Source organism: Gopherus evgoodei, chromosome 3 (assembly GCF_007399415.2).
Source record: "Gopherus evgoodei ecotype Sinaloan lineage chromosome 3, rGopEvg1_v1.p, whole genome shotgun sequence".
Lineage (NCBI taxonomy): Eukaryota > Metazoa > Chordata > Testudines > Testudinidae > Gopherus > Gopherus evgoodei.
The window spans coordinates 173,081,781-173,108,701 of NC_044324.1; the positions used below are offsets into that span (position 1 = coordinate 173,081,781).

Consider the following 26,921-nt stretch of genomic DNA (forward strand, 5'->3'; position numbering starts at 1 on the left):
TCAAGAATTGCATTAACAGTTTATTTTATACATACAGAGGACAATACAGTTTAAATTTTAATGTTTTCCCATGAAATCTCACTAGTATCAGACTGCAGCAATCAGTACAACAGAAACAAAAATAAAGGAGTATTTACAAGCACATTGTACAGTACTAAAAATGAATTAGAGTTACTAAAGTGCAAAGTTGGCTATACAATACTGTACATAAACAAGTGTCTGCTTTCTTTCTTAGACTATGCACAGGTATTGCATTGTCATGGTATATCAGCCAATTAGTCATAGTAAATACATAAACGGACCAAATCCTGCACTTGGATGCACATACAAGACTCCAATAGAAGCCCGTGAGAGATGAGCATGCACATTCAAGGACCTGATTTAGTCCTTTGGATGTACAGAGTGTTACGTGCTAAATGATTACATTTCATATTAACCTAGTAACATGGATCATGGAGTGAGACACACATCGTAAGTGTATTAATTGCATTTCGAACTATTTTCCTATAAAGGATATGTTTTGCTTTAATTATTAAGCTACTATGAGCCCTCGTGTTAAATATTTTAAAAGGACAAAAAACACCAAGAGTCTGATGTTTAGCTAGTACTCTAGTGTTTGACTTCACAGTGGAGGCAAAATTTCCAGCCACAGAGAAGTGCGAGCACAAGTATCAAGTCTGACATCAGACGTTTACATCAACTTTTTTTTTCCTGGGTGTAAGTAAATGTAAAATTGCACCCACAGATGGAGACCATCACTAAAACCACGTCCTCATTGTAAGAAAGGAGAGGCCTACTAATTCTGATGTTAATATTAGAAAGTCACCTTATGAAATACATTATCTTTTAAAAAATTAAAAGGAAATCTTAGCAGAAGGAAATGTATTATATATATTTATATGTGCAGACCAATTGAAGCCCCTCAGTTAGGCTAATTGCTTAAGCAAATGGAATAATTAACTCAAAGAATGGAGTGTCTGTATTTAAATACCTTAACAAAATCTTCCTGCTTCGTAAGAACTCAAAAGGGAATCACCCATTACAGATTAACATCCTCTACTTCTTTTCAGACTAAAATGTCTATATTCCTTGCCAAGGTGGGCGAGCTAGTATCTTTTATTGGACCAACTTCCGTTGGTGAGAGAGAGACAAGCTTTCAAGGTACACAGAGCTCTTCAAGCTGGGGAAAGGTACTACGAATGTCACAGTATTTAGCTTGATGCTCTTAATTTCTGAAGAAGAGCTCTGTGTAAGCTCAAAAGGTTTGTCTCTCACCAATGGTTGTTGGTCCAATAAACGATATTATCTCACTCACCTTGTCTCATTATCCCAGGACCGACATGGCTATAACAATATTCCTTGCCCACAAGCAAGACTACTCGTATTTTAAAGCCTGTGGTATGTAGTGAGTAAACAAAAGTAAGTCTTGAGAAGCAACAAAGTTTAAGAGAACGGACTCATTCTTTTAATCAGTTTTTAAAGCTATCATCTTGTGGTCACTGGAAACTTCTACAGCCTGGGACCAGCACAAGGTTACAGCCTGGCTTAGTAATGCCATTATCTAACACTTGAGTTGTACACAGTCAGCAAACATTTACAGTGAATTTAAATCAAACAAGCCACTTAGTTCCAGAATGTAGGCGATAATACAATGCCAGGGTCTAAATTCCAGTAAATATGCAAGTTAATAAAATAAACTTTTGGAAGGAAGATCTGGTCAATGGTTACAAAAAAATATAGATTTGGATTTTAGGAAGAAATTTATATGCTACAGCACACACATGGTGAAAAGCACCAATGCAGGTGCATGAACATACATGTGCAAGACAATAAAAACAGGCGAATCTGTGCAATAGTCATCAGCAGGGATTAAGAGAAAACTGTGTTTTATTAAAGCTTAACTTTAATTAGAGGAGATAAAATTGTCTGTCAGTAGAAAAATGCCTCAGTACAGGTTATTAAGAATAAAAGAGTAACAGAGTACATACTGCAAATTTAGGACTGGGAGCATGGAGCTACTCACAGCTTCTTATCCTTTAGTAAAATGAAAGCCACATAACTGCAAGGATAGAATATACTTTAAAAGAACAGGATTTTGTGGCAACAATACACATTTGTCCTACTTCCTACCTCCATTCTCCACCTTCAACTCCTTCACCACTACCAGTGTGGGAGATCCTAAAATGGCCCCTATAATTATTCAGAAGACTGGAAGTTTCACATCAGTAAATCAACACTTGGAGAAAACTTGGCCAAACATACTCAGCTACCTTCCTTCAAAACTTGGGATGCAACAAGAAAAAAAATATAGAGAAGTTGTGAGAGAGAAGTATCTATCCAGGTACTTATTGCCCTGCCCCCCCCCCCGAAACATCTAAATACCTCAAATAGTTAAAAATATACTTTATCTTGTCCTTTACAACCTGTAAGAGAAATAGTTTGATTAGTTTATAGGGAATGCATGTATAGAACTGATTAGGAGAAAGGAAAATTGAAGAAATGAGTTTTGCATCTGATCTGTCCATAGTGGTTAGCACCACAATCATTCCTATCTCTTGTAGCAATGAGTTGCCTGGTCCAGTCCAGTTTCTGTGAAAGTTCGATTTCCCAACTTCATAAATTACCTCTTATTGGCCAACAGCTTCTTTGTTCCAGCTGTTGTGGAAAGTCCCGGTCTGCCAGGAAGCTACATCCAGTCCCACAGAAGATTTTGAATATCAAGACAGTCATTGAACTGATCTCTGTACTGAATGGAGACAGCAGAGCACTGGAGCATACTTTCCTTGTAACCCGCGATGCTAAACACATGGGTTGCTGTGCTTATTATCAGCAGATGCTTCTTCAAGGTGCAGAGCTTTATTCCTAAGTGTAATGACTTGCAAAGCTCAAGCCTGGAAGGAACGCACACACACGAACACACCACTGTGACTAGTTGTGTGCCAGACAATCTTCTGACCAGTTACAAATGAAAATAGATGTTTCTGCTGTCACAGTTCTATTGAACTCACTACTGCTGAATGCCCATACGACACCAAGGCTGCAACCTAACTTGTCTAAGTCCTCAATAGTGGGGAAAGTTAAACAATAAGTTCTTCAGAGCACTTCCTTCTTCCAATCAGCCTCAGTCTTGCCTGGGGTCATTTTTTCCACAGCTGCTCTTTATCAAGGTGCTCTTTTCAGCTAGCAATTAAGGAAGCATGGGAGAAGATGCCATTTATGTTTGAGGTAAAGGAGATCTAGAGCTGGGTCTCCTTTGTGCTGAAACGCCAGCAATACTCATTGTCTTAGTTCTATGAAGCCATTGACAGAGCAGGTATTACTCAATTGAAAATACAGCACATTAATTACAGCCAAATGCATTAATCTGAGTTCTATGAAGCCACTGAATTTTAAGTACCCACAATTCACTCATTCTGGACCCTGCACAGTATTAAACTCTGAAAAAGTCAGGAAGTCTGACACCATGATATATTCATTTTAAGATCTTTTCCACTTACTTGCTGCCTCATACTCTCATGCCACCACCAGACTCCCAGATTGAGATGAAAAGGCTTCAAAGTAAGCAGTTGGATAAAATAAACAAGATACAGAGGAAGCAGGTTACTATGAACTTGGGTATAGGGAAACCTGATTTAAAGTGAAGTAGAATGGAGTGTCCAGTTGTTTCAATTGAGTATAAACTGCATTCTGATTATGGAGAAATTCTGCTTCTGAAGAAGTATAGTGAAGTGACTTCACTATAGAAATTTCCACATGGATAAATCCCAGCTGAGAATTCCTTTTTTCATTTATCAGAAACAGAATGGGAATGAGACAGGGTTTTAAGCCTTTGTGAGGAACATGACTAAAAGATTGCTTCTGGAAAGTTTCCATTTGTATCTTGTTTGTTCTGGGCACTTCACACTATTAGTAATATGTAAAGAATTAAACCTCATGGAAAGAAACCACATATTTAACTCTACTACCCTTTCCTATGGTGGGAAATACTAACTTCAGTATGCTATTCTCGGTATAGAAGCTAACCTGAGAACCACCACCTAAACTTAAAACACTTTCTATAAACGTGGACATTTCAGCGCATTCTGAGGTCCCATTTAAAACAACAAAAAGCCTGGCTATAAATAATTTCACTTATAAATCCAGCCACATTCTCAATGAAGAGACTTCTACTAAACATAAATCAGTAAATTAAACTTTAGGATTAAGAAGAATTAGAAAAAGGGATCTGAAATGAAAGCCCCAGAGTTCATTAAATACAACTTGTAGAAGGAATTCAAAGCACTTATGGTGTTTAAGAGATCTGGCATCCACTGTCTTTTTGAGGCTTTATATCTGGCTCTTTCAGAGGTTTCACTTCTTCCTCTGGTTTTGGCTTAGCCTGCAGACAAGAAAAGAGTTTGAAAAAGATGAATAAAAAGAATCATGGGTTCCACACAATGTACATATTATAGGTTTCAGCAGCGAGGCCATGCAGAGTTTAGATACACTTGTCTGCTAGTGTTCTCCATTCTCTCAGCTCAGGGCTTTCTCGCTTCTCTAACACAAAGAAGTTAGATCTGCTGTATTTCATGGTGGCTTAAAATGGACAGCAGAGAATGGACTAAATGAAGTTCATCCAATTTACTGCACCTACTTTAGAAGTACAGCTGCATTGAGTTTGAAGGCCATTGCATTCTTAACAACATGACCCTTAAATTCTATCTTAAGAAATGCAGACAGGCAGACTAACACTACCACCACCTAACTCCTATATTGCACTTTTCATTCAGAGACATCAAAGTGCTTTACAAAGAAGGTCAATGTCATTATATGAGCCAAAGACAACTAGGAAACAATGGAGCTTCTAGGCTCTGGACTAACAGAAGTTGTTCAATGAGGAGAGAAGGTGGCTGGGAGCTTGGATTGTTGACCTATGACTGACTCACGGTGTGCCTTTTTTGAAGTGGAAATTCCACCATCTATCTCACAAGGGTGTGGCAAGGCTCAAATGAAGAGTGCTATAAAAAGATAAAATAGTAAGGACTGGTGGAAGGGTATGTTAGATAGTTGGTATCATCCTGTCCGATGGTGTTCTTTAGCAATACCTCAAGCTACTAAAAGCAGATGCTTTAACATTCTGTGCCCATGTAGACAATTTGTATTTATCTAATTACATTAGGAGCTAATGCCATGGAACAGTCTAAAGTACCTCAGTACCTCACCAATTTCACTGAATTTAACCTCAACACTCCTCAGGTGTCCCAGCATTCCTCCAGATTTACAGATGGGGATGCTATGGCACAGAGAGGTTCAGTGATTTGCCTAGTCACATAGTAGAACCAGGAACAGAACCCAGGTTTCCCCAATTCCCCTGCATAGAGCCTACACCTCAAGACCATCCTTCCTCTGTGTTTGTTCTATTGAGCAGGATAGAAGGCACCAGTGGAAAAGCAGAGTGCCAACTCTCTGCTACGCATGGGATAAAACCGATGGGAGGGAAAGGAGGAAAAACATTAAGTGAAATATTCTTACACTGTCATCCTTTGGCCTCTTGGTGAGATCAAATGCAGCAAGTGTTTCAGGCATCCAGTGTGCATGCAAGGCAGGAAATTCAAAAACGATGGGTTCTACCAGGCCATAGTTCGCCTTCAGCTCCAGCTGAGGAGCCTCAGGTGGCACTTTCTGAAAATAACTAAGACAGAATTTAATATTTTAAATACATTGTAAACAAATATTTGCAGTTAGTTTATTTGTCTTCACTTTTGGGAGTAATCTGGCCACTCCCAAAGGCACCACACTATTACTGCTGAAGTAGTCCCTTATTTAAGGGTCTTAATGCTGGTATTACGAAAAGGTGTTCAGGGCAGCAGGTTTCCGTGATGGTTCACAAGAACAGACTATTTCCTATTTGTGCTTCCTCCTCCCCATTGGCTACCTTAGTCATTTCCATCTGATAACAGATTGGTTTTCTCCCCTTTGTTTTGGCAGAAGCAGAGATAAATGCTGTTGTTTCAATTTACATATACTTAAAATAAAAATCCAGATTAGGGTTAGCAACGCTTTAGGAGAAAAGTGAAGAGGCAGATGCAACAATTTTCCTCAGTCTCCCTGAAGTCAGATGCTTGGCATATCAGCATGCACTGATGCTGGCAACACTGCAACCACCAGAGAGCCCTGCTAGATCACAGAACCTGAAACAGTATTTTTTTATATACATCTTTTGCGAAGTCACACCACGCAATAAAAACTGCCACTTACCTTATGCTCAACACATATCGTGTTTATGCTTGAGCAGAGTTCTGTGACTATTTCTCTGTCATCAGTATAGCATTAACAACATCTCAGGGAACAGGCCCTGAGCATGTGAATTTGGGTTTTGTTGTTTTTTTAAAAGGGACATGCCATCAGACGTCTATGAATCTTTTTATATACTACTGTTACAAGTCAGAAATACAATCCATGTAACTGAAGAAGCAAAAAAAAACCTCTCTATTTTTAGTTTACCGTGTTATTTGACAGCACTTGTGTTCTATGATTGGCAAGGGGATTCAGGGGCTGGTGTAGTTCTTGTAATTATTCTGAACTCACTAGATTCAAAGTTGATTTCCCTTCAAGAGTAAGTTTCTAAATCAGTTAACTGAATGACCTATTTACCATAGTTACTTGGGACACTTGGCAATTAACAAGGCCACAGAGCTCAGGCAATATTACTGATTAACTTTAGAAAAGCCAGCAAAGGAAGTACAAATATAGGTTTTTATGTAGGTCCTACAAAAACAATGGCAAAGTTTAAGAAAGTCACAAGCAAAGACAAGATTCAAAGTTTACTTATATTACAGATACATGAAGAAAGTAGACACTCTTCCAATTTATTTAACACACTGAAGCAAATTATAAAGGGAAAAAATGTTCTTTGTAAAAGTTTACAATCTAACCTTAAAAGTAGTAATAAATGAAGGATTTTTTTTTTTTTTTTTTTTTAAATCTGTGTAGAGTAGCGTACCACGTAGGGAATATATACTTACATGAATCCATTTTCTCTCTGGCATTTTTCTAGGGTATTCTTAACCAGACTTCCCAGTTTCCTAAAGAAGAGGTGGCCAGAGGGTTTGGCAGTAGTCCCAGGTCCTTTGGTTTCACCATATTCTTTGCATAATGCTTCAGCCTTGACAAAAACTTCACAAGAAACCAATGTGAAAAAGTTAGAATTGGCATAAAACTGCACTTATCTCTTACTTCAATTGTAACAGATGCAGTAATCCCTCCAGGATTCTGATTAGATAAAGCAGACGCAGCTGGTTTCAGGGTGACTCTTCCAACCATAGCCAAAACATCAGTATAGTCAGTAAAAAGGTAGAACAGAGAAGAATTCTTATTTGCAGAGACAAGTAGAAGTGGGACTGTAAAACAAGAACTGGAACTACATAGCCACTGAACACAGTCCTGAAAGAATTCAGGGACACTAAGGGGAACACCACTGTGGGTGTCTGGTATGAGAATAAGTCAAGCACATTAAAGAAGCCTGAAATGTACAGCTGTGCCCTGAGGGACCAAGGGAAAATGCCAAGAAGGATGCTTTTCTATGACTCTTGTCTGCTTAGCCTGTCAGAGGGGAAGAAAGTGCTCTCTAGAAATGCAAGACTTACTTTATTAAAGCTAATCCAAAGTGAAATAATTGCTCTTTCCAGTCATGGGAGCTTAGATAATGCCTTCATTCATATGACTGAGTATTAACTCAATTTTTTATAATATTACCATTAGTCCCTTGATACAAATATTTAAGTTCATAGAATCACAGAAATGTAGTGCTGGAAGGGACCTTGGGAAGTCATCAAATCCAGCCCCCTACGCCGTGGAAGGACTTAGTAAACCTAGACCATCCCTGCAAGGTACTTGTCCAACCTGTTGTTAAAAACATCCAGTGATGGGGATACCACAACCTCCCTTGGAAGCTATTTCAGAGCTGAACTACCCTTATAGTTAGAATTTTTTTCCTAACATCTAACCTAAGTCTCTCTTGATACAAATTAAGCCTATTACAATTCTCGTCCTAGTTTCTGTGGACATGGAGAACAATTGCTCACAGTCCTCTTTATAATGGTCAACATATTTGAAGACCATTATCAGGTCCCCCCCGCCCTCAGTCTTCCTTTCTGAAGACTAAACCAGTTTAACCCTTCCTAAACCTTTTAGCATTTTTGTTGCTTTCCTCTAGAGTCTCTCCAATTTTTTCCCATCTTTCCTTAAGTGTGGTGCCCAGAACTGGATACAGTACTCCAGCTGAGGCTGCACCAGTGCTGAGTAGAGCAGGATAATTACCTCCTGTGTCTTACAAAAGACACCCCCCCATTAATTCACCCAAGAATGATATTAGCCTTTTTCACAACTGCATTACACTGAGGAGTCATATTCAATTTGTGATCCACTATGCCACCCCTCCCAAATGACCCTTTTCAACAGTACCAGTTACCTCCTGTGGTGTAACTGTGCATTTCCTTCGTAAGTGAAGTACTTTGCAATTGTCTTAGTTAAATTTCATCGTGTTGATTTCAGACCAATTCTTTACTTTGTCAAGGTCATTTCGAATTCTAATTCCGTCCTCCAAAATTCTAACTCCTCCTCCCAGTTTGATGTCATCTTCAAATTTTATATGTGGATTCTCCTCTCTATTGTCCAAGTCATTAATGAAAATATTAAATAGTACTAAATCCAGGCCTCGCCCCTGCAGGACCCCCCTAGATACAGCCTCCCAGCAAACCATTGATAAATACACTTTTGAGTACGGTCTTTCAGCCAGCTGTGTGCCCTCCTCATAGTAATGTCATCTAGACCACATTTCCCTACTTTCCTTATGAGATTGTCATGTGGGACTGTGTCAGAAGTCTTACTAAAAAAAATCAAGATATATCACGTTACTGCCTCCCCTATCTGCTAAGCCAGTAAGCCTGCCAAAGAAGAAAATTAGGTTGGCTTGAAATGATTTGTTCTTTACAAATCTATGCTGGATATTTCTTATAATCTTATTACCCTTCAGGTGCTTACAAACTGATTGCTTAATAATTTGTTCCAGTATCTTTCCAGATATCCAAGTTAGGCTGACTGGTCTATAATTCCCTGGATCCTCTTTGTTCCTTTTTAAAGATAGGTATCATGTGTGCCCTTCTCCAGTCCTCTGGGACCTCAACTGTTGTCCATTCTGAGATTGCTTCAGCCAGTTCTTTAATGACTCTAAGATGAATTTTATCAGGCCCTGACAGCTTGAATACATCTAACTCAGTGGTTCTCAACCTGTGGCCCATGGGCTGCTTGCAGCCCAATCAGCACACAGTTGCAGCCCATACAGGTAGTACTGGATGCAGCCCACAATGGCAAATAAGTTAGATCAGTGGTTCTCAACCTATCTAAATATTCTTTAACTTTTTCTTCCCCATTTTGCTCTGAGTTCCCTCTCCCTTGTTCTTAATATTAACTGTGTGAGGATCAGGTCACCATTAACCTTTTTATGGAAGACTAAAGCAAAATAGGCATTAAACACCTCAACCTTCTTGATGTCATCACTTATTGGCTTTTTTCCCCCCCACCAAGTAGAGGACCTATACAGTAACTCCTCACTTTAAGTCATCCCAGTTAACGTTGTTTCATTGTTACGTTGTTGATCAATTAGCAAACATGCTCATTTAAAGTTGTGCAATGCTTCACTCTTACGTTGTTTGGCTGCCTGCTTTCTCCACAGCTGGCAGCCTACCTACGCTCCCAAGCACCTCCTGCTCCCTGGCAGACCCCGTGGATCAGCGCCTTCCCCCTTCCCCCCAGCAGCAATCAGTTGGCTTGCAGCATTTCGGGGGCAGGAGGGAGGAGCAGCAGCAGCAGCTTCCCCTACTCTGCAAGCACCAGGGAGAGGGCGGGGGGGGGGGTCAACCCTCAGCCAGCCCACTCCCCCCTCCTCCCAAATCCCCAAACTTGACCTGCCTCTTCTCCCCACCTCCCTCCTCCTTTATTTTCCATGCTGCCTCCTTGCTCCTGCCTCCCCTCCCTTCTAAATGATGCAAGCCAGCTCATTGCCCTGGGCAAGAGGGAGGAGTGAGGACTCTGAGTGCAGGCTCCTCCTCCCTCCTGCCAGAGCCAATCAGGTGGTTTGCAGTGTTTAGAAGGGAGCGGGGAGGAGCGAGGACGCAGCGTGGGAAGTAAAGGGGGAGGAGGTTGAGGGGGAGAAGAGGCAGGTCAAGAATGGGGGTTTGGGGGAAGGAGGGAGTGGGCTGGCTGAGGGTTGAGCCTCCCCACCCTTCCCTGGTGCTTGCAGAGTAGGGGAACCTGCTGCTGCTGCGCAATGTGCTTCTCCTAGCCTACACCACCTTTAGCCTCCTTGCCTGCCTCATCTCCAGTACCAGTGGGCTGTGCCTGTGAAGGGTAAGGCAGGGGCACCTCGTAACTATAGTATTGTACTGTACATACAGTACGTTTGTAAACACACAGCACGTACAGTATGTTTGTAAACACACAGCACATGCACACTACTCCCCCCAGTGGAGTATTAAATTGCTTGTTTAAAATGTATATGCCTTTTGTCTGGCAAAAAAAATTCCCTGGACCCTAACCCCCCCATTTACATTAATTCTTATGGGAAATTGAATTTGCTTAACATTGTTTCACTTAAAGTCGCATTTTTCAGGAACATAACTACAACGTTAAGTGAGGAGTTACTGTACTTTCCTTCATCTTTCTCTTGCTCCTAATATATTTAAAGAACCTCTTCTTAATGCCTTTTATGTTCCTTGCTAGGTGTAACTCATTTTGTTCTTTCGCCTTTCTGATTTTATCCCTACATGCTTGTGCTATTCTTTTGTTACTCTTCCTTAGCAATTAATCCATGCGTTCACCTTTTGTGGGATTCCCTTATGATTTTCAGATAATTAAAGAGCTCCTGATGGTTAAAGACACACTTTTTTACAGCCTGCCAAAAGCTTCAATTTATCTGGTATTTTTAGGCTAATGGGATAAAGGACATTATAAGAAAACAGAATATTGCATTACCAGATGTAACAAGGGAGTTGAATACTGCCTCTGTTTCCCTTTCTTGGGCTTTCCAATAACTGCACCCAGACTGTCATGCAAGTCAAACAACATCCCTTTTTGGGGTCAGGTTTATTAAAAGATCAAAGTACAAATGTCAACTTAAAAACAAGTCTTCCCAACACCAAAGTTCTTCAGACCTTTAATGGGCTCATAGTTTGTTTCAAACCCAGGTCCTGCTGACTGGCATTTCCTCAAATCTCTTCCCTCTTAAGGCTTCTGCCCCCCAATGCAGGTTGCTCCATCCAGGCCTTTTTACCTGGCTAGCATGGACAGTTCATTCCACAGTCCTCTGTGATCCTGGTCCTCTAAAGATCACTTTACTCTCTGGATCCTCTGATGGAGTCTTCCTGCAGATCCCTCTCCTTCCCCAAACTGACAGAACTCCCTCTCACAAGAACTCCAGTCTTTAACTGCATCTTATTAAGACATTCAATACCACCTTGCACACTCAATCTCCCCAGGCCAAAATGAGGGTGCAGAACCTGTAATATTAGGTAAGACTGAACTAAAGAAAGTTTTCTACACCCAGAGTTTTGAGTCAGAAATTCTAATACAAGTGTACTATACCAACAAGAAGAGAGCCACTGGTTCACAGAAGACAACATTAAAAGTAAGACCAAACAAGTGCAAAGAAATACATTTAAACTGCTCTTGAACTCACTAATATCCAATTACTGTACTTTTCAAAATGGGTATTCATATCTCTACTTTATCCTTTATCCATGCAAGTAACTCATGTAATATTAAGTAGACCCATTCGTTCTATCACCGGACCATAGCAGTTGGAAATGGAAGAGTTTTAGAATTTGGAAAACAAACTGTCTTCAGCCTCACTAAGCAACATCTAGCAGCCCTGCACTTGTAACGCCTACAAGTTTAGTAAGAACGTGCCTAATTCTGCTTTCGTATGATGCGCAGCCAATCCATCAGGAACATGACTTAATACAGGGTTTATATCCTCCTCCCAAAATAGGGGTGTAGCAAATTAAGTGGACATTGGTCTCCTTGTTGTATATTTTCTTTGTATCACACATTTGTGGATTCTGGACACACAAAGGACTCTAAAGGTCTTCAGTGATTTTAGACAGCTAGTATGCATTGATTGCCTACTCAGATACAACCTTGATAATGTGTTTATTTGGCTTTAACACAAATATCTGGATATTTTGTGAGCTACTCTGAAGTATGAAAACTAAAGATTTTTAAAAATCCTCTAAATAGTACAACAGCAGATGTTCCATGAGGGATTTGAGAATGTGGCAACCATACTTACATTTTTCTGATTCCTGCAGAGATCTGATTGCTTCTCCACATTTATCGCTGGCCAGCAGAGTTTGACCATGGTAGCAGTATGACTGGTGAGAGAGAACGATATAGGTGCAGGCATCAATCGCACATTTCCTGTCAACATATCAGTTCTGCTATATTTCCTTCTCACTGGATGGGGATTATGTACAGCTGAACACAAGCCAAAATGGTAGGATCTGCATCTCTCTGAGGCTGCTGTCAGTTGCACAGTCAACCAGCAGGGGGGTCCAGGGAAGTAATATGAAGCAGCACTTACTGGTGCCTAAGCACAAGTCCCTTCAGCAGGAAGAAACCCAGTTGTTTTCATGGCGAGAATCAGGTACCATGAGTGTTTAGGGTTTTTAAATATATGAAAAAACTTCACTCAATTCAGAAAGTCAACAAACATTCCAGCTTTTCTGAATTGTTATGGCAAGGTCTAAGTGGGACTTCACCACAGTCCCATTTTCTCGCTTTCATAAGACTATTTTGGGCTCTTATGCTCAAATAGTGGTCCTACTGTTGTGCAGTATCAAATGCTCCCTTTCATTTGTAAAAGCCCACTCCATTTAAATTAGGCCCAATATAAATATTCTCAAGATGCAACATATATAGTTCCTGCTGTACTGTGAAACCAAATCCGACAGCATTACCTTATTCCATCATTGTCCATATTACAAGAATTACACACAGATGGTCTTAACAAATAGCACAAATCAAACCCAGCCCAGCCTTAATTTTCTCACCCATTCACAAGATAAACAGCCTCTGGCTACAGACCCAAACTAAGAGAAAGTCAAAGTATTTTTCTTTTTAAAACCAAAATATAGTCTGACTAATTACAGAGCTGCTGATCCTTGATGGAGAATGTTATGCCAGATCAACCAGGCTCTAGCAGAACACACATCCTACAAGAAGGCTTGAGGGTGACAACTGATATTATCAGGTCCTATCTCATCCATAAATTCAGAGATGTGATGAACTCAATTACACCTGGAAGCAGACTGGGAATCAGTGCAGAGAATACAGCACAAGTATTAAATGCTCAAACTGACCTGCCCCACTTGTGGAGGTAACTAACTACACTAAATTCTACAGGACACAAATTGCATCTTATTCTAGAACAGCGTATTTTTAAGTACTACAGGGATTGCAATCTCTCATTTTATGATGTGGTGACAAGGACAAATGATAATTGACTCCCACTCCCCATCTAACTCCTAGATAACCTTTAGAAACCCAGATTGGTTACAGAGTACTCACATATGCCATATAGAAACATGCCTTCAATTGTAAATACTTTCTCCATTTAATAGTGTACGCTGGATCCAAACTGGATAGCATTTGATCTAGAATTACATAAACAATTTTTTTTCTAAATCATTAAAAAAAACATTCCAAGCAGCACTGTGGTCTTGTTAAGTGTATCTATCGATCATAAGTATGAAATAGCTATAACCTCAATGAAGTGCACCAATTATACCTGCAGCTGCAAGGAGACTTACGCTGCATGAAAGTATCAAGTTCAAAAACAATTAAAAACCCCAATTTTTAAAAACAATCTGGGAATTCCCTTTCGTTTGCTAAACAAACATAATTTCGTTGCTAAACAAAGACTAGGAATTCCCACATACAAAAGTTTCAGTTTCTGTTTGAGGTAGCCAAGGCAAAAGAATACAGCTTTAGGTTGAAGCTTTTCTCTATTTCCTTTAATTAAAATTAAACAGATCATATTACTGCAAAACTATTATAAAAAACTTCTAAATATTTTTTAGTCACTTTCATTAGTATATTCTAATAATAATTTTATTTTTTCCAATTTAAACCACTATTTACCAGTGCCTTATCAGAAACTAGTTTTTCCTAGGAAATACCAGCCCTGCCCTGAGGAGCTGCTGTTGAACAACTCAAGACAATTCTTTAAACTTCATCCACCCCCTTGTCTACTAACTTATTATCCTAGCGAGCTGAAGAACAGAACCAGAACAAAATCACCCACAGAGCTAGTAGGACACTGCCTCTAGACTCACCCACTATAAATCTGTTATATTGAGAATTGGCACTTGATGACTGTCCGTTAGAACATGATTTCAAATTACTGACTGGAAGCACAGAGATGCTGTTAACGCTGTCCACAAATAAATTGCAGCAGAGTTACTGCTCTTGATTCCATATTAGTGGTTTGTTTGGTTTTCTGCAAGACATGCAAACTATATCACTAAGGACTCAAATGACGTAATTTGACTTACCAGCTTTTTGGTAGAAATTGGCTGTTTCATAGGCTAGAGCAGCTATCAGACCAGGATTGTGTTTCAGCTCAATAGCTCGGGCAATTGTCACTAAAACCATTAATAAAATGTAATTGCAGACAGTCTCATCAAACCTACTTAGGGATTTAGCAGTTTGAATACTTGAGTTCTATTAGCATAGAAATAACTGTGTGCTCTGACACTTGACGCAAGCTTTATAGACAAAATTAAGGCATAACTACAGTCTGAATAGAATAGCTCGAAATGATTACAAAAGAAAACTTGACAAAATGGGCAGTGGTACGCTGCAGTGAGATTAGTTTTCAATTTTTTTATTTCAAAATATTTGGACCTTTAGTTTATTAGACCTTTTCATATTGTATTAAGCAAGGGTGCCAACAAGAATCTCCTAGAGAACTTCTCTAAAATTGATCAACAAATATTTGTAAGGTTTTATTGCCATTTGTTTAACAAAAGTGAAGAGTTTGATTCTGGCTACACAATCAACCCCAAACCACAGTACTTTGGGAGAACGCTGGCTGTCACTATCCAGAAGGCATTATGAACCACAAAAGAAATCCACAGATAAATACCCCCATTATTTTTTTACCTTCTTGAGCTTCAGCTTGGCACTGGATGATGTAGGAGTCTATAAGTCGAGTCTCTAAATCCCTCCCCTTTTCTACAGGTGTAATCAGTTTGGGGATATGGCTGTCCTAAGTGGTAGAGAGACAGTCAGTTTCAAGGTTAGTTCAAATCTAAGACACTACTACTAAATGTCCGTGTTTTTTCCAGATACATTTTCTATTACTAAATGGGTATAAACTACAAGTGAAGGAGTCAAGGTGATCACCGGCCATGTCCCTATAATACACCATTGCCCTTGCCTTTCTACTTTGACTAACAGTCAGCCATAGCAACTGACTAGTAGCGTGACTCATTGATGGTATGTTATTTTCTGCAGCATTCAAAAGCTCCACTATCACTGTAAAAATCCTCTGCACATGAACCAAAAAAGGCTCTTAAAAGTCTTTTGTAATGCACTGACAATTCACTGAGTGTTGTACAGGACAAGGAGTAGACAAAGTCTCTGTACAGAGAAACTTACAACTTAAGAAACAGGAATAAAAGGTACGTTTTCTACCTTCAAATGTTTAAAAATCCCAGCTGCTATCTTCAAGCTTCTGTGAACATCTTTTGCTTCATCTTCTGTTATACTGAAAGGTTGTTAATGAAATATGTAATTCTGCATTCAAGTTAATATTACACAGCTGAGTTATTTACCAGCTCATAATGTTACAAAACTGACTACTCATACATTGGTTAATCGCCTTATATCTAAAATCCCAAAGACCTGGGATTTTGTCCATACATTACTCTTGTAGAGTAGTTCTACTTGTTCACTATTCTTAGTTTTATTGCCTGACCTTTATCAGCATTGCTTGGCTGTACTTTTTCCTCAGCACAATGCTACTTATAAGGACACTGTAGTGGCTGTGTTTATATGTGAATTTAAACCAAGATTACAATCCCTCTATTTCACACTTAATTTTCAAAACTAAATCCAGTCATTAAACATGCTCATTGTAGAACAGAATTTTCTATAATTTTCAGTCCAATATTTAATAGTTTGCGTAGAAAACACTAAGATTTCCCTTTACATTAACATTTTTCAGGCTTCTCCAAGTGAACACCCACAGTGACTAGAAACTTCCCACACACATTCATTTAGAGAATGTGTCAGTGAGGCTACTTTTCAATCTTCGGTTGCAAAAAGTTATTTCCTTTGTTTGTCATAACTTATTTTACTTCTGTAAAGAAAAGCCAACAAATTCTCAAGTTCTGCCAGTTATTTCTGTTCATTGAGGTGTTGGAGGAGCTACGCGAGCATGGGGGAAACTAGCCTTCATTCCAATGTGACACTTTTCCATGCAGAAATAAAATATTCCAGATTTCAGTGGAGAATAGGTTTATAAAAATATATTAGATCTAGGTATGGCTGAAGTTTAAATTGCGCATCTGAGTGTGATGTAGAGAAATTTGGTGTGTGCATTGTGGCTGGTTACATGTTTCAAGTGCAAGGAAGTTTCTTGGGAAGGCAAGGAGCCAGAGTGCATCTAAATGTTAAAGCATGTGAACGAAGTCTACTTTAACTGAGGATTTCCTTTTTGTTGGGACATTATTGCAACAGAGTTGCTAAAGGAGGAAAAAACACTTACTCTTCTTTCCCAGCCAGTCTCGATGCATATTTTGTGTACCAGAGAGCCACGTTAAATCCCATGGAAACCAGTTCGAACACAGCATCCTGCTGGGCACTAAAAATAAACAAATACATTAAAAAAAAAAGCAAAACAAGCAATTTCGTACTTTCCAATTTGTTTAGACAAGTTCTTTAATTTGTACTTCAGCAACATAAACTGCAGCTACCTGCATAAAGTAGGTTTGGTTTTCATTTAAAATGTCAGAAACTTCCAATTTATAGCTTTTCTGTTTCTTGGATTTTCTAACAATGATTTAATCTTTTGCTTATCCCCCAAGAAGTCAGGTAAACAAATCCCACAGGGTGTTCAGAAAAAATCCATGTGAAAGGCACATATTTGGGGTTGGGAAAGAGAGTTTAGCAGAATTTTTATGTTAACAGGGTGACATACTTTATTGAGCTTTCAGTGAGGTTAACATTTCTCTTTCATTTATTTTTAAAATGCTTGTTTTGTGGAAAACCTAGGTCTGCGATAACTAGTTTAAACAAACAAAAAGATGTAGCCTTAGACCTGTTAACTTGGCAGCTGTTTTGAAGTGCTTTCTACAGCATGCAGTTACTAACTACAAATAAGAGAATAGAATGTAAGAACAGAAAGTTGCATAGATGTTAAAATGCTCTTATGATAAGTTCATCCACTTAAAGGGTAACTTATTCAGCTTGGTTTAAGGACGCGGCAATCAGAAAACATAGAAAAAACATCTTCCTATTAAAATTTCTGTTTACAGCTTATCTACAGTACCCAAAAGAGTGCTATATGCTTCAGAAGAGAGGGAGAGAGAGAGACCCTGACCAGAACAGTTTGTCTATATTTCAGGTGAGACACGATAGGGGAGGGAGGATATCACCAGAAAGTATAAAGGTAAGACTTAGTTTCAGATTTCCAGCGCCAGAAACAACAACAATTATATACATTCTAATTCTTATTTTATACTATTAATTGTGTATGGTTATTTCTCATTTTGCACTGTAATAGTCAGTCTGTTTTCGGTTGTAAATAGAGGTTGCAGAAAGCCCCGACAGACTGTTTGGTTAAGTAGTGTCTTAACCTCAAATAAATGAAAGAGAGGCACTTTGGCATCTCCAGAACAACACTGTAATAGATATAAAGCAGAAGAGCAAGGCAACTATTAAAACACTAATGTAATCAGCCTCTTGGAAACTACTTATTGATCAGCATTGTGCAACATTTACTGTAGTGGCATATCTATACTATAATCTAAAGAACCTGGCCACAGACATTGCAGACTCCATAGAACATATACCTTGGAACTTGTCCTTGTAATGTGTCTGTCCACTTAAAATTCTGAATATATCGCAACTTGCAGTCTTGGGAAGAGTTATCCAGTGAGACTATAAAGCCTGTCCAAATAAAAAAAAAAGCCACACCAACAGGCAATTTAAACATTAGAAGGCAGCAATATAAAGATGCAAGTAGAGATGTAGGCAGGTGGAACAGCAAAAAGAGTCTCTCGGACTTTTATTCTTCAGAATGTTCAGAGAACAAGATTTAAAACAGACAAGAGCAACTGGTCTTAATAGACACTCCCTGCTCAGACAAGCTATTGCCTCAGCCCTGTGAGCCTCTGCTGAAGATTTCACTGTAGCATGATTCAGACCCAGCTCCTGGTGTAAATGGACTGTTGGTAGTTTAAACACCTTGTCATCTAACTATACTCAGGAAAGGTCTAATCAACATGATGCTTGAAAGAGTCATCAGCTACAGTAGGGTTCCTAATACTAGTAGGAAATATTTGAAAAATTTGACACAGAAAAGGTTTTAGGCCTCATCTTCACTGCAGTGTCAGCTCAATTTATAATTTGAATTTTGCCCCAACCTGATTCTTGTCCACACACAAATCTCTTAGGCAGTGCTTTAAGCTTGAGTTAGTTGGTCTGTCAGGGGAGAGGTTAAAGCTTCAGTACCGCCAACACTTGTTCACATTAGTAATGTAACGGGGAAGCAACACCTCAGATGCTAATCCGATCACTCTAGGTATCTTGAGTGTTGTTTTCACGCTCACTCAGGGTAGGCTAACTTGAGTGGAATAAACCAAGTGAACTAACTCAAACTAACTGTGAATACAAGCCCCAGTGACTGGGTATGGATTCCTTTTTATTGAAGGCACCCTCCTCCTCCATCTGTCTTCTCTGCAGCAGCTCGGACAGTACCCTCTCCTCTATCTGGGGAACCTGATTCATCTGCAGTTTCAAGACCCTTGTGTGACACAGAGGAATATTTACTATAGATTATTATATCTTTTAAAAACGAGGATTAAACATACGGGGGGGGGGGGGGGGGGGAATAATGCTGATAGAATAAGCAATCGTCATTTAAGCCAAAGTTAACTTGATTTGAAAGATTCACATGTCAGGCTGGGACACAGAAGGCTATAAGCATACTAATGAACCATCAGGACAGACAGCAAATCATTGTTTGTGGAAAAGGCAAGCTATTATATATGTAATTTCAAAACTGTTTCAAATCAATGTAGGAAAGAGCTGAATGGAGGTGGACAAGGAAGCAGAGGTTCATATAATATGGAATAAACTTATAAGGTACAGTAGAGCTGGAAGGGGGGAAGATTTCAAATGAAGACAGCTGCAAAAAAAGGGTAATTGTCCGGAGGCCAATATAGCCTAGAAATCCGTAACTAACATGTTTAATTTAAGCTCAGCTCTGCCCATTGCACAGAATTCAAGGATGTTACTTGACTGGCCTGTAGAGCAATTTGGACACACAGGGAAAATGCTGAGTCAGAGTGGGTCACTAAGAACTTGGCATGCTGAGGGGCGAGAAAGATCCTGAGGAAGCATGACAGACATCTGAGCCATAAAATGTAAGTGAATATCTACTGAAAACTAAGATACCAAAGTGATGAAGGCCATATCAGCACCTGGATAACTGTAGTTGCAAGACTGCTTTATTTAGCTAAACTACTACCTAATGTTAGACCTGAGATTATTTTACACTTTTGATTTGGTATCCTCTCCATTCTGAGAGAAGTCATAGACCTGTTTTTAGGAGTAATGCAGTCTATTCTCAGAGACAAGGAAAATCAACTTCTCTCCTCCTCAGAAAGCAGAAGGTGGCTGATACCCCTAACCTGGAACACTTGGTTAAAAGGCAGAGAGTAAAGGACTGTCCATGCTCCTAGTATTGCCAGGATGCTGACTGAGGCTTTTAAGGCTATAATGGGTGACAGGAACAGGACACACCGTTTTTCCTGGTGACCAGATAGTGCCCCTACATAAATTGGTATAACAAATGATTATGAGTTTCATTAAACCTAAGATTATTATACAAAATATTTTGTTTGCAGCTTGCAAACTTCTTACCTTGCAAGAGTGAAAAGTACAAATCAGTTGCATTCTTCATCATTTCTGGATTACAACTCAAATCAGTAAAGAGCTCCAAGAGTCGTACCCTGGATGATCTTAAGTCACTGTGTTTAAAGAAAAAAAAAAAGTTATACAAAAAGATGATCCTTTTAATACACCTCCACACTGTTTCTTATCCTTCTAGCTAGGTGCAGTATCAATTTAATATCTGAGATAGCCACTGGAAAAAAGACAAACAAACACACTTCTCAGGGAGGGATCAAATAAGCATTTTAATCTCTTATAGGACTCAATGTTCACTTCAGCATATGTATTTTCAGTTTAAAGTATGACTCGTTTTGGACATATATGTAGTAGTTATCAATTTCAGTAAATGAACAATTTTAACTGCTTTTTAATCCAAATTTTAACCCAACTAACAAATATTTGTTATCCACCCAAAACTTCAGAGGTAGATCACTGTATCAGTAGTCTACTAGAAAACATTATAATTAGAAGAAAATCTATAATAGCGTGTTCCAATAGTACCTCTTTATAACTGTGTTATGCAATGATCTCAAATTACATCACTGACGTGAATTAAGCCTCACAATACACATGAAATAGAACAGTGTTATACTCATTTCAGATCCATAAACAGAGGCAAAGAAGGTAAGTAACTTCCCAAGGCCACACAGCAAGAGTGTGACAGAAGGATAAAACCCAGGAGCCCTGACTCAAAGTCTCTTAATCAAAAATATATGCACACACTGTGTAATTGATTCTCATGCTTTTGTACATGAAGCCATGTGTTTGTATACTAGAATGCATAGGAACTGCTGTTCATCCTTTCCAGAGAAGTTAACATGGCAGGGGCAATATCAGCATTTGGATTTTACACTACGTGAATAGATGGAATTGTAATCATGTTTCAGTATTTATAAGATTGACTTAAATGCTTTTTCAGAGCCACTCATCTCTACAATAGAACACTTTTGGTATATTAATTTATGTACATTACTTACACTAATCCTTCTGCAATAGGATACACATACAGAGCAAAAAAGTGACAGAACGTCTAGTCCTTCTAGCCTATGTTTTGTTACAATAGGTTTTGCTATGTAGCATCAGATTTGTAAGATTACATTAATCATTCTCTAGAACTGGACGCTGAGAATGCCTCCAGCTTCATTGTCTCGCAGCCTACAAATCTCTAGTCTCTTCAAACAATACTAAAAAGATGTCCATGGTACACCCTGAACACTGGAAAAGAAGTTAGTGTTAGTTTGAAACACACTTACTTGCAAATCTTTGTTGCAGCAGGACTGCTGGCTACCCCATAGAAATTGAATGTGACAGGAGCTGTAGCCTTTAAAGGGTTGCGATGAAACCAGTGGGTCATTTCTCTCAAGTACTGTTTGCGATTCTATTTATTGGAAACCTAAAGATTGGAGGAAAACAGTTACATGAGGGTAACTGGGGTGCTCCTCTTTCTCTAGTGCATTTGATGCGCCATTTGGGTCTATGAAGTGCATGTGAGACACATTTTTCTTTTATGAAATGAATTTGCAAAGCTCTATAAGTAATTTTAAGGAGCTGAGGGCAGGGGAGACTTGCTGGAGATCCTAGACCTGTTACAGATATATTGATGTGTATTTACACACTTTTTTAAACTCTGAACTCACCACTGTAGGGCACTATTCTACAGCTCCTTTACAGGTTTAGCTCACACTGAAGAAATGGGAGATTGCACAGGAAGGCCCACAACAGCAAGCCCTTACTACAGTACAAGAGAAACTGTTTAAGCTGGTAGGCCATAAAGTTTTACTTGCCTTTCCTCTCATGCTTCCTCAGCAACAAGAAATCTTCCACTCTTCACAATGACTTTCCCTTTAACAGAAGGCTGGATGCTCAACCACAAACAAGGCAGTTTCCAATCTGATTGGTGTTTCCATACAGCAAAATTCTTTCAGGAGACACCAGTAGTAAAAAGTGCCTTTTTTTCACTTATATCTGATAAGGTAATAGTTTGTCTGATGTGGCCTGTGGCACAATTATCCATGCCTTTTTAATATCCATACTTGATTATTCCAATGCCTGCTATTTAAACCTACATTTGGAGACTGGAAGACTGCCTTCCTATAGCATCAGCAGAAGAGATTCTTCTGAAGAGTGTCCGGACTTCTGGGTAGGGTACATCACTGATTTACAAAGCTCTTTTATGGAGAGGATCCGGACTACACGAGAGACCTTCTTTACATTTTTCTATGTCTACAGTCCCTAGCACAGTAGCTCTGGTCCATGACTAGGGCTCCTAAGCAATTCAGTAATACAAACAATAATAATCATACTAACAGTCCTCAGAGCGAACTCTCCGGGGTCTAATAGTACAGAATATGCAGCAGAGGCCCCTTGACATCAGAATTTGTTTCCTCCAGACAGTTCTAAAGTCAATTACCGTTTAGAGCCATAGTGTGTGGCTATTTTATTTTTCCAGATCTGTCTGGAGTAGAGGTGGAGAGAGGCAAAAGAATAGATTGTTGGCCTAAATAATTAGTCAACTTTTTCCTGGTGTGTGGAAGAGAGGAGAATCTTTCTGTGGACAGAAAATGCCTCATTGTATTTTTCCCCCAAGCCATAATGCACCTAGTAACATTCGCAAGAGGGAAGATTTTAGAGGATTCAAAATAAGATGAAATAGAGCAGTGGTCCCTAACCTTTCTGTGGCCAGTAGCACATTCGTGTTTTCAGAAGAGTGGGGAGGGCGACAACAATTTTTCAAGGCTTATTTTGTATTTGTACATTAAATAATAAAAAAATCATATTTAATACTACATAACATATGAATCGATAAGATTAAAAGGGTAATTTTACATGTAAAAGGTATTAATTAAATTATTTGGCAATTTCTCTTTCACTTCACCATGTGAATTTGCTCTTTTTTATCTACCTGTAAGAAAAATTAAGGAGTTTTGACAAAATAAATATCAAACAGTTTTCGTTTTATTTATTTAAAAAAACTAAAACATTGTTGAACTGCTGGTCCAAATATATTTATTATTCTTACTTTAACATAGAACGAAACCTGCAAACCCGGAGTTCTCTGTCCCTGGCAGGCGCAGGGCCGCAGCTTCTCTCCAGTTTCGAAGCCAGAGAGAAGCCATGGCCCGCTGCCTGCCAGGGACAGAGAATGACGGCACCTGCAGCCCCGGAGTTCTCTGTCCCCAGCAGGCGTGAGGCCCTGGGTTTTCTCCCCTGCTAGGCACTAGGCGGGTCCCGCGCCTGCCGGGGACAGAGAACACCGGCACCCGCAGCCTTCAGCCCCAGAGTTCTCTGTCCCCAGCAGGTGCGGGTCTGCGGCTTCTCTCCGGCTTCAAAGCTGGAGAGAAGCCGCAGCCCCGGCTCTGCCAGGGACAGAGAACTGGGCTCGCAGTCTGCAGCCCTGGAGACACCAGAGAGAAGCTGCAGCCCTTACCTGCCAGGGACAGCACCCACAGCCTGCGGGCCCTGGAGTTCTCTGTCCCCGGCAGGCGCGGGACCACGGCTTCTCTCTCCTCCTGGGCACTAGGCGGGTGCACATAAATGCCCCGGCCGGCACCACGGCACCCGCGGGCACCGCGTTGGGGACCACTGAAGTAGAGGAAGGTATCAGACTATATCTAGAGAGCTCTCTTTCCTGTTCTGAACCCTGTCCTCAAAATGCCAGCACATTGACAACCCCGGTGGTCAAGTGTCTGAACAAACTGTCACTTTAACAACTTTGGATAAAGCAATCTCTTGTTTGGGCATTACAAGGAAGCAGTTGGCCAAAGAAAGTGCTCAGAGCAATTACAAATAACTATGTCTTTTTACAAGTATGTACAATCCCTGTATTAGATTACTCTGCTATGCGGGGACCAAGAATATTTAAAAAACTGAGACTAGTAACCTGGCCAGTTTTAAAGCTCTCGTAAATCTGCCCAGTCAAAAGCTGGGTGAGTCTGTCCTGCACCTGGTAGCATCACTATCACGTTTAATGCTGTATTGCATATAACATACACACGAGCGTGGAGAGCTTCTGGGAGAGTTTGAGCGCCTCCCGCCCGTGCATCACCCGCTGCTTGGGGAACGCGAGGGGCTGCCGGCCCGCCTGCTACAGCTATAACAGTGGGGTGCAGTTTTGTCTAGACCCCGGAGATCCCCTCTCATCGCGCCCCCGGCCCTGTCCCCCCAGCGTGGGAGGCAGGATTTAGGCCACCCAGCGAGCCAAGGCAGGAGGGCCGCACTCCACAGCGCCCTCAAAGGCCAAGAAACCCAGCGCGACCGTCAGGCCAAGCTCACAGCAACGGAGTCCCGCCCCGCCCCGCCCCGCCGGCCAGGTTCACTCACTAGCGGACAGGTCCGCACCACCCAGCCGCCAGCTCGCTCTCTTACACTATGGGCGGGCGGGGGCTGCTGTTTACCTCCGCGGACGAGCCTGCTTCTGATGCGGAAACCGCCCCCCTGCCCGCTGGCGGAGCAGCCTCAGCTCACAGCGCGACCGCTTCCGCCCTCACTGTTCCCAGATTCCCCCTCCGAGCAGCCCTAATTCCGCCCGCATCGCCTGCGCCTGCGCAGTACGGAGCCCACACCAGTCTGTGCGCAAAATGGCCGCTGGCACGCAGGCACAGGTAGAGGACAGCCGATCTCATTGAGAGCCCGCTGGCTGCGGATGGCCGGGTGCATCGATCCGGGCCAGCGTCCTAGAGAACTGGTTTCCCCAAATCTCTGGCCACTAAGCGTGCAGACCTGCTTCTCCCGCACCCCAAGGAAGGTGGTGGCGTGGAGGCTACTGTTGCCCCTCCCCCACTCGGGCTCTAGATCTCTGAATGAGCAGATCCACAGAGAGGTGGCGAGTGTCTGGCTGAGATATCCAGCCAGAACCACCCTTCCCGAGGCAGCGTGTATCACACTCTGCCCGCAGCCAACCCGCCCCTCTCTCTCTCACACACACACAAAATCTCAGCACCTTTGAAAAGGCAAGTTGTGTCTTTCTTCCGGTACCCCACCTGCAGCGAGTGGCATATGGAGCCAGCTCTATGCTGCAGGCGATGCAGAGGTTACAAACTGGTCCCTCCACTCGAGCCCCAGAGGATGCTGCTAGGAGACTGATTTGATGACAAGTTGAAGTCCTGACTTGAGCCTCCCATTACGGCTAATGCACAGCCAGTCCAAATGAAAAAAGAGTAGATCTCATTGGTTCCCAAAGCTGCTACTTCCTTCAAACAGGTTACATGTTATTAACGTAACCCCCATCAAATTCAGAAATCCTGCATCCACCCACATCCTTAACATCTATCCAAGCACAAAGTTCCGAGTTTTAGTCCCCGTGTAGGTGATAGTTATACTCGCTTAGTACTCCCACCAGGTGTATGCGCCTGGAATGCTCCTCCTCCACACAGATGGCCTCCTATTATCATTACAATTCCACTAGCTCCAAGCAAGACTTGACAATTACAACACCTTCATCCAGACCAGCTAGTCTGAACCGTTCCCTCTCTAGCACTACAGATAGGACGCACATAAAACAGGGCTGGACTGGTTCAACCAGTCAGTCCCACCCTTCAGGGCCCACTTAAGGGAAGAATCCTCAAAGGTGTCCGACACCATCAGGTGGTCCAGAGACATTTATACTGAACATATCACAGGACACCACCAATACCACACCGAGTAATCGAGACAGCTGACCAGGAAAATAACCCACTTCCTTTCCTAGCGGACCAAGGGATGGACCCCACCCATGTACTTATCCGCTCCACCGATACTGACTTGGACTCCTTATTCATTCCATGGGTGGTGTACCCAAGCCCACTTATCCACTGACACTTTAAAAACCCTTGCACCCCGAACTGGATCTATGCCGGTTATGTGATATATATGAATCTTTTCATCCTTGCAAAGGATATCTGTAACTCCCCATAACCCAAGCCTGACCCCAGACGTACAGTACCTTCTCTCTCAACCTGTAGATATTTCATTTCAAATATTTACTTTAATAAAATTTTTTAAGTTTGCGCCTCATGACATCATTGGGGGGTGGGGCAACTGTATCAGCCTATGGGGCCGTCTACTTGAAACCTTTAACTACTAAAATACACATAGCTCTGGGAAAGTCTGGTGGGCCTCCGAAATACAGGCAGGAAAACACACTTGTCTCAAGAGAGGAGACTAAACACAGCCTGCAGACAGACCCCTAGAGAGGAAAGGGGAGTGTGTGAAGCGAGGGTTATTAAATACATTCCCCTGTAGCCGAGGAAACAAAGGAGGAGGAAAGGGAGAAGCTGACAGCGAGGAGACTGATTTTCCCACTGCAAGGAAACCCGCCATCTAATAGCAACAAACAGCCCCCTACTCAGATACACAGGACACTTCCCCCCACACCACCCCAACGCAACCCTTGCTCTGAGCGGCACTGGGGCGGCTCGTTACTGCCTAAAGGCGCAGGCCTGCCCCGGCGAGCGCTGCGGGAAGGCACTGACCGCTCACCTGGCACTGGGCAGTTCCCGCACAGGAAGAGCTGGAGCAGCACCACTCGAGGAACGCGGGGAGCCCCCAGCCAGGAGCAGGACGCTGCTACCAGTAACCAGGCACCAAACTTCAGGCCCGGCCAGGACGAGCTGAGCTGCCTGCTGACCCCGTGACCCCCTGTCCCATGACACGCACCGAGGCGGAAGGTGTCTGCGCCGTCTTCCTGGAGCCGCGGGCTAGGGCGAGGCTGCTCCGATAGCAACTGC

At 41.4% G+C, this 26,921-nt stretch overlaps 1 protein-coding gene across 3 annotated transcripts; it reads right to left on the reverse strand.

Moving 5' to 3' along the window:
- Positions 1-26,885, reverse strand: BROX (BRO1 domain and CAAX motif containing). 3 transcript variants are annotated; one of them, XM_030557456.1, is made up of 13 exons: positions 26,674-26,885; positions 21,471-21,610; positions 20,188-20,294; positions 18,114-18,210; positions 16,808-16,903; positions 15,733-15,805; positions 15,199-15,304; positions 14,589-14,678; positions 13,603-13,688; positions 12,326-12,407; positions 7,005-7,155; positions 5,512-5,671; positions 1-4,378 (listed from the first exon to the last, which is right to left on the reverse strand). In XM_030557456.1, exons 2-13 carry the CDS (start codon positions 21,569-21,571, stop codon positions 4,292-4,294), a joined length of 1,236 nt encoding a protein of 411 aa, XP_030413316.1. In that variant the 5' UTR covers positions 21,572-21,610; positions 26,674-26,885; the 3' UTR covers positions 1-4,291. The 3 variants fall into 3 exon arrangements, with proteins under 3 accessions (XP_030413316.1, XP_030413317.1, XP_030413318.1); XM_030557457.1 differs by lacking the exon at positions 26,674-26,885 and adding an exon at positions 24,612-24,795; XM_030557458.1 differs by lacking the exon at positions 26,674-26,885 and adding an exon at positions 24,583-24,795.
- Positions 26,886-26,921: the final 36 nt, after the last annotated feature.

Excerpts from the sequence above, each read along its gene's own strand:
- BROX (XM_030557456.1), bottom strand. The coding sequence starts at position 21,571 with ATGACCCACTGGTTTCATCGCAACCCTTTAAAGGCTACAGCTCCTGTC. Across the intron at positions 15,806-16,807 it reads AGACTGGCTGGGAAAGAAGA|TATAACAGAAGATGAAGCAA; the intron begins GTAAGTGTTTTT and ends ACAACCTTTCAG. Across the intron at positions 5,672-7,004 it reads CAGAGAGAAAATGGATTCAT|TTATTTTCAGAAAGTGCCAC; the intron begins GTAAGTATATAT and ends ATTCTGTCTTAG.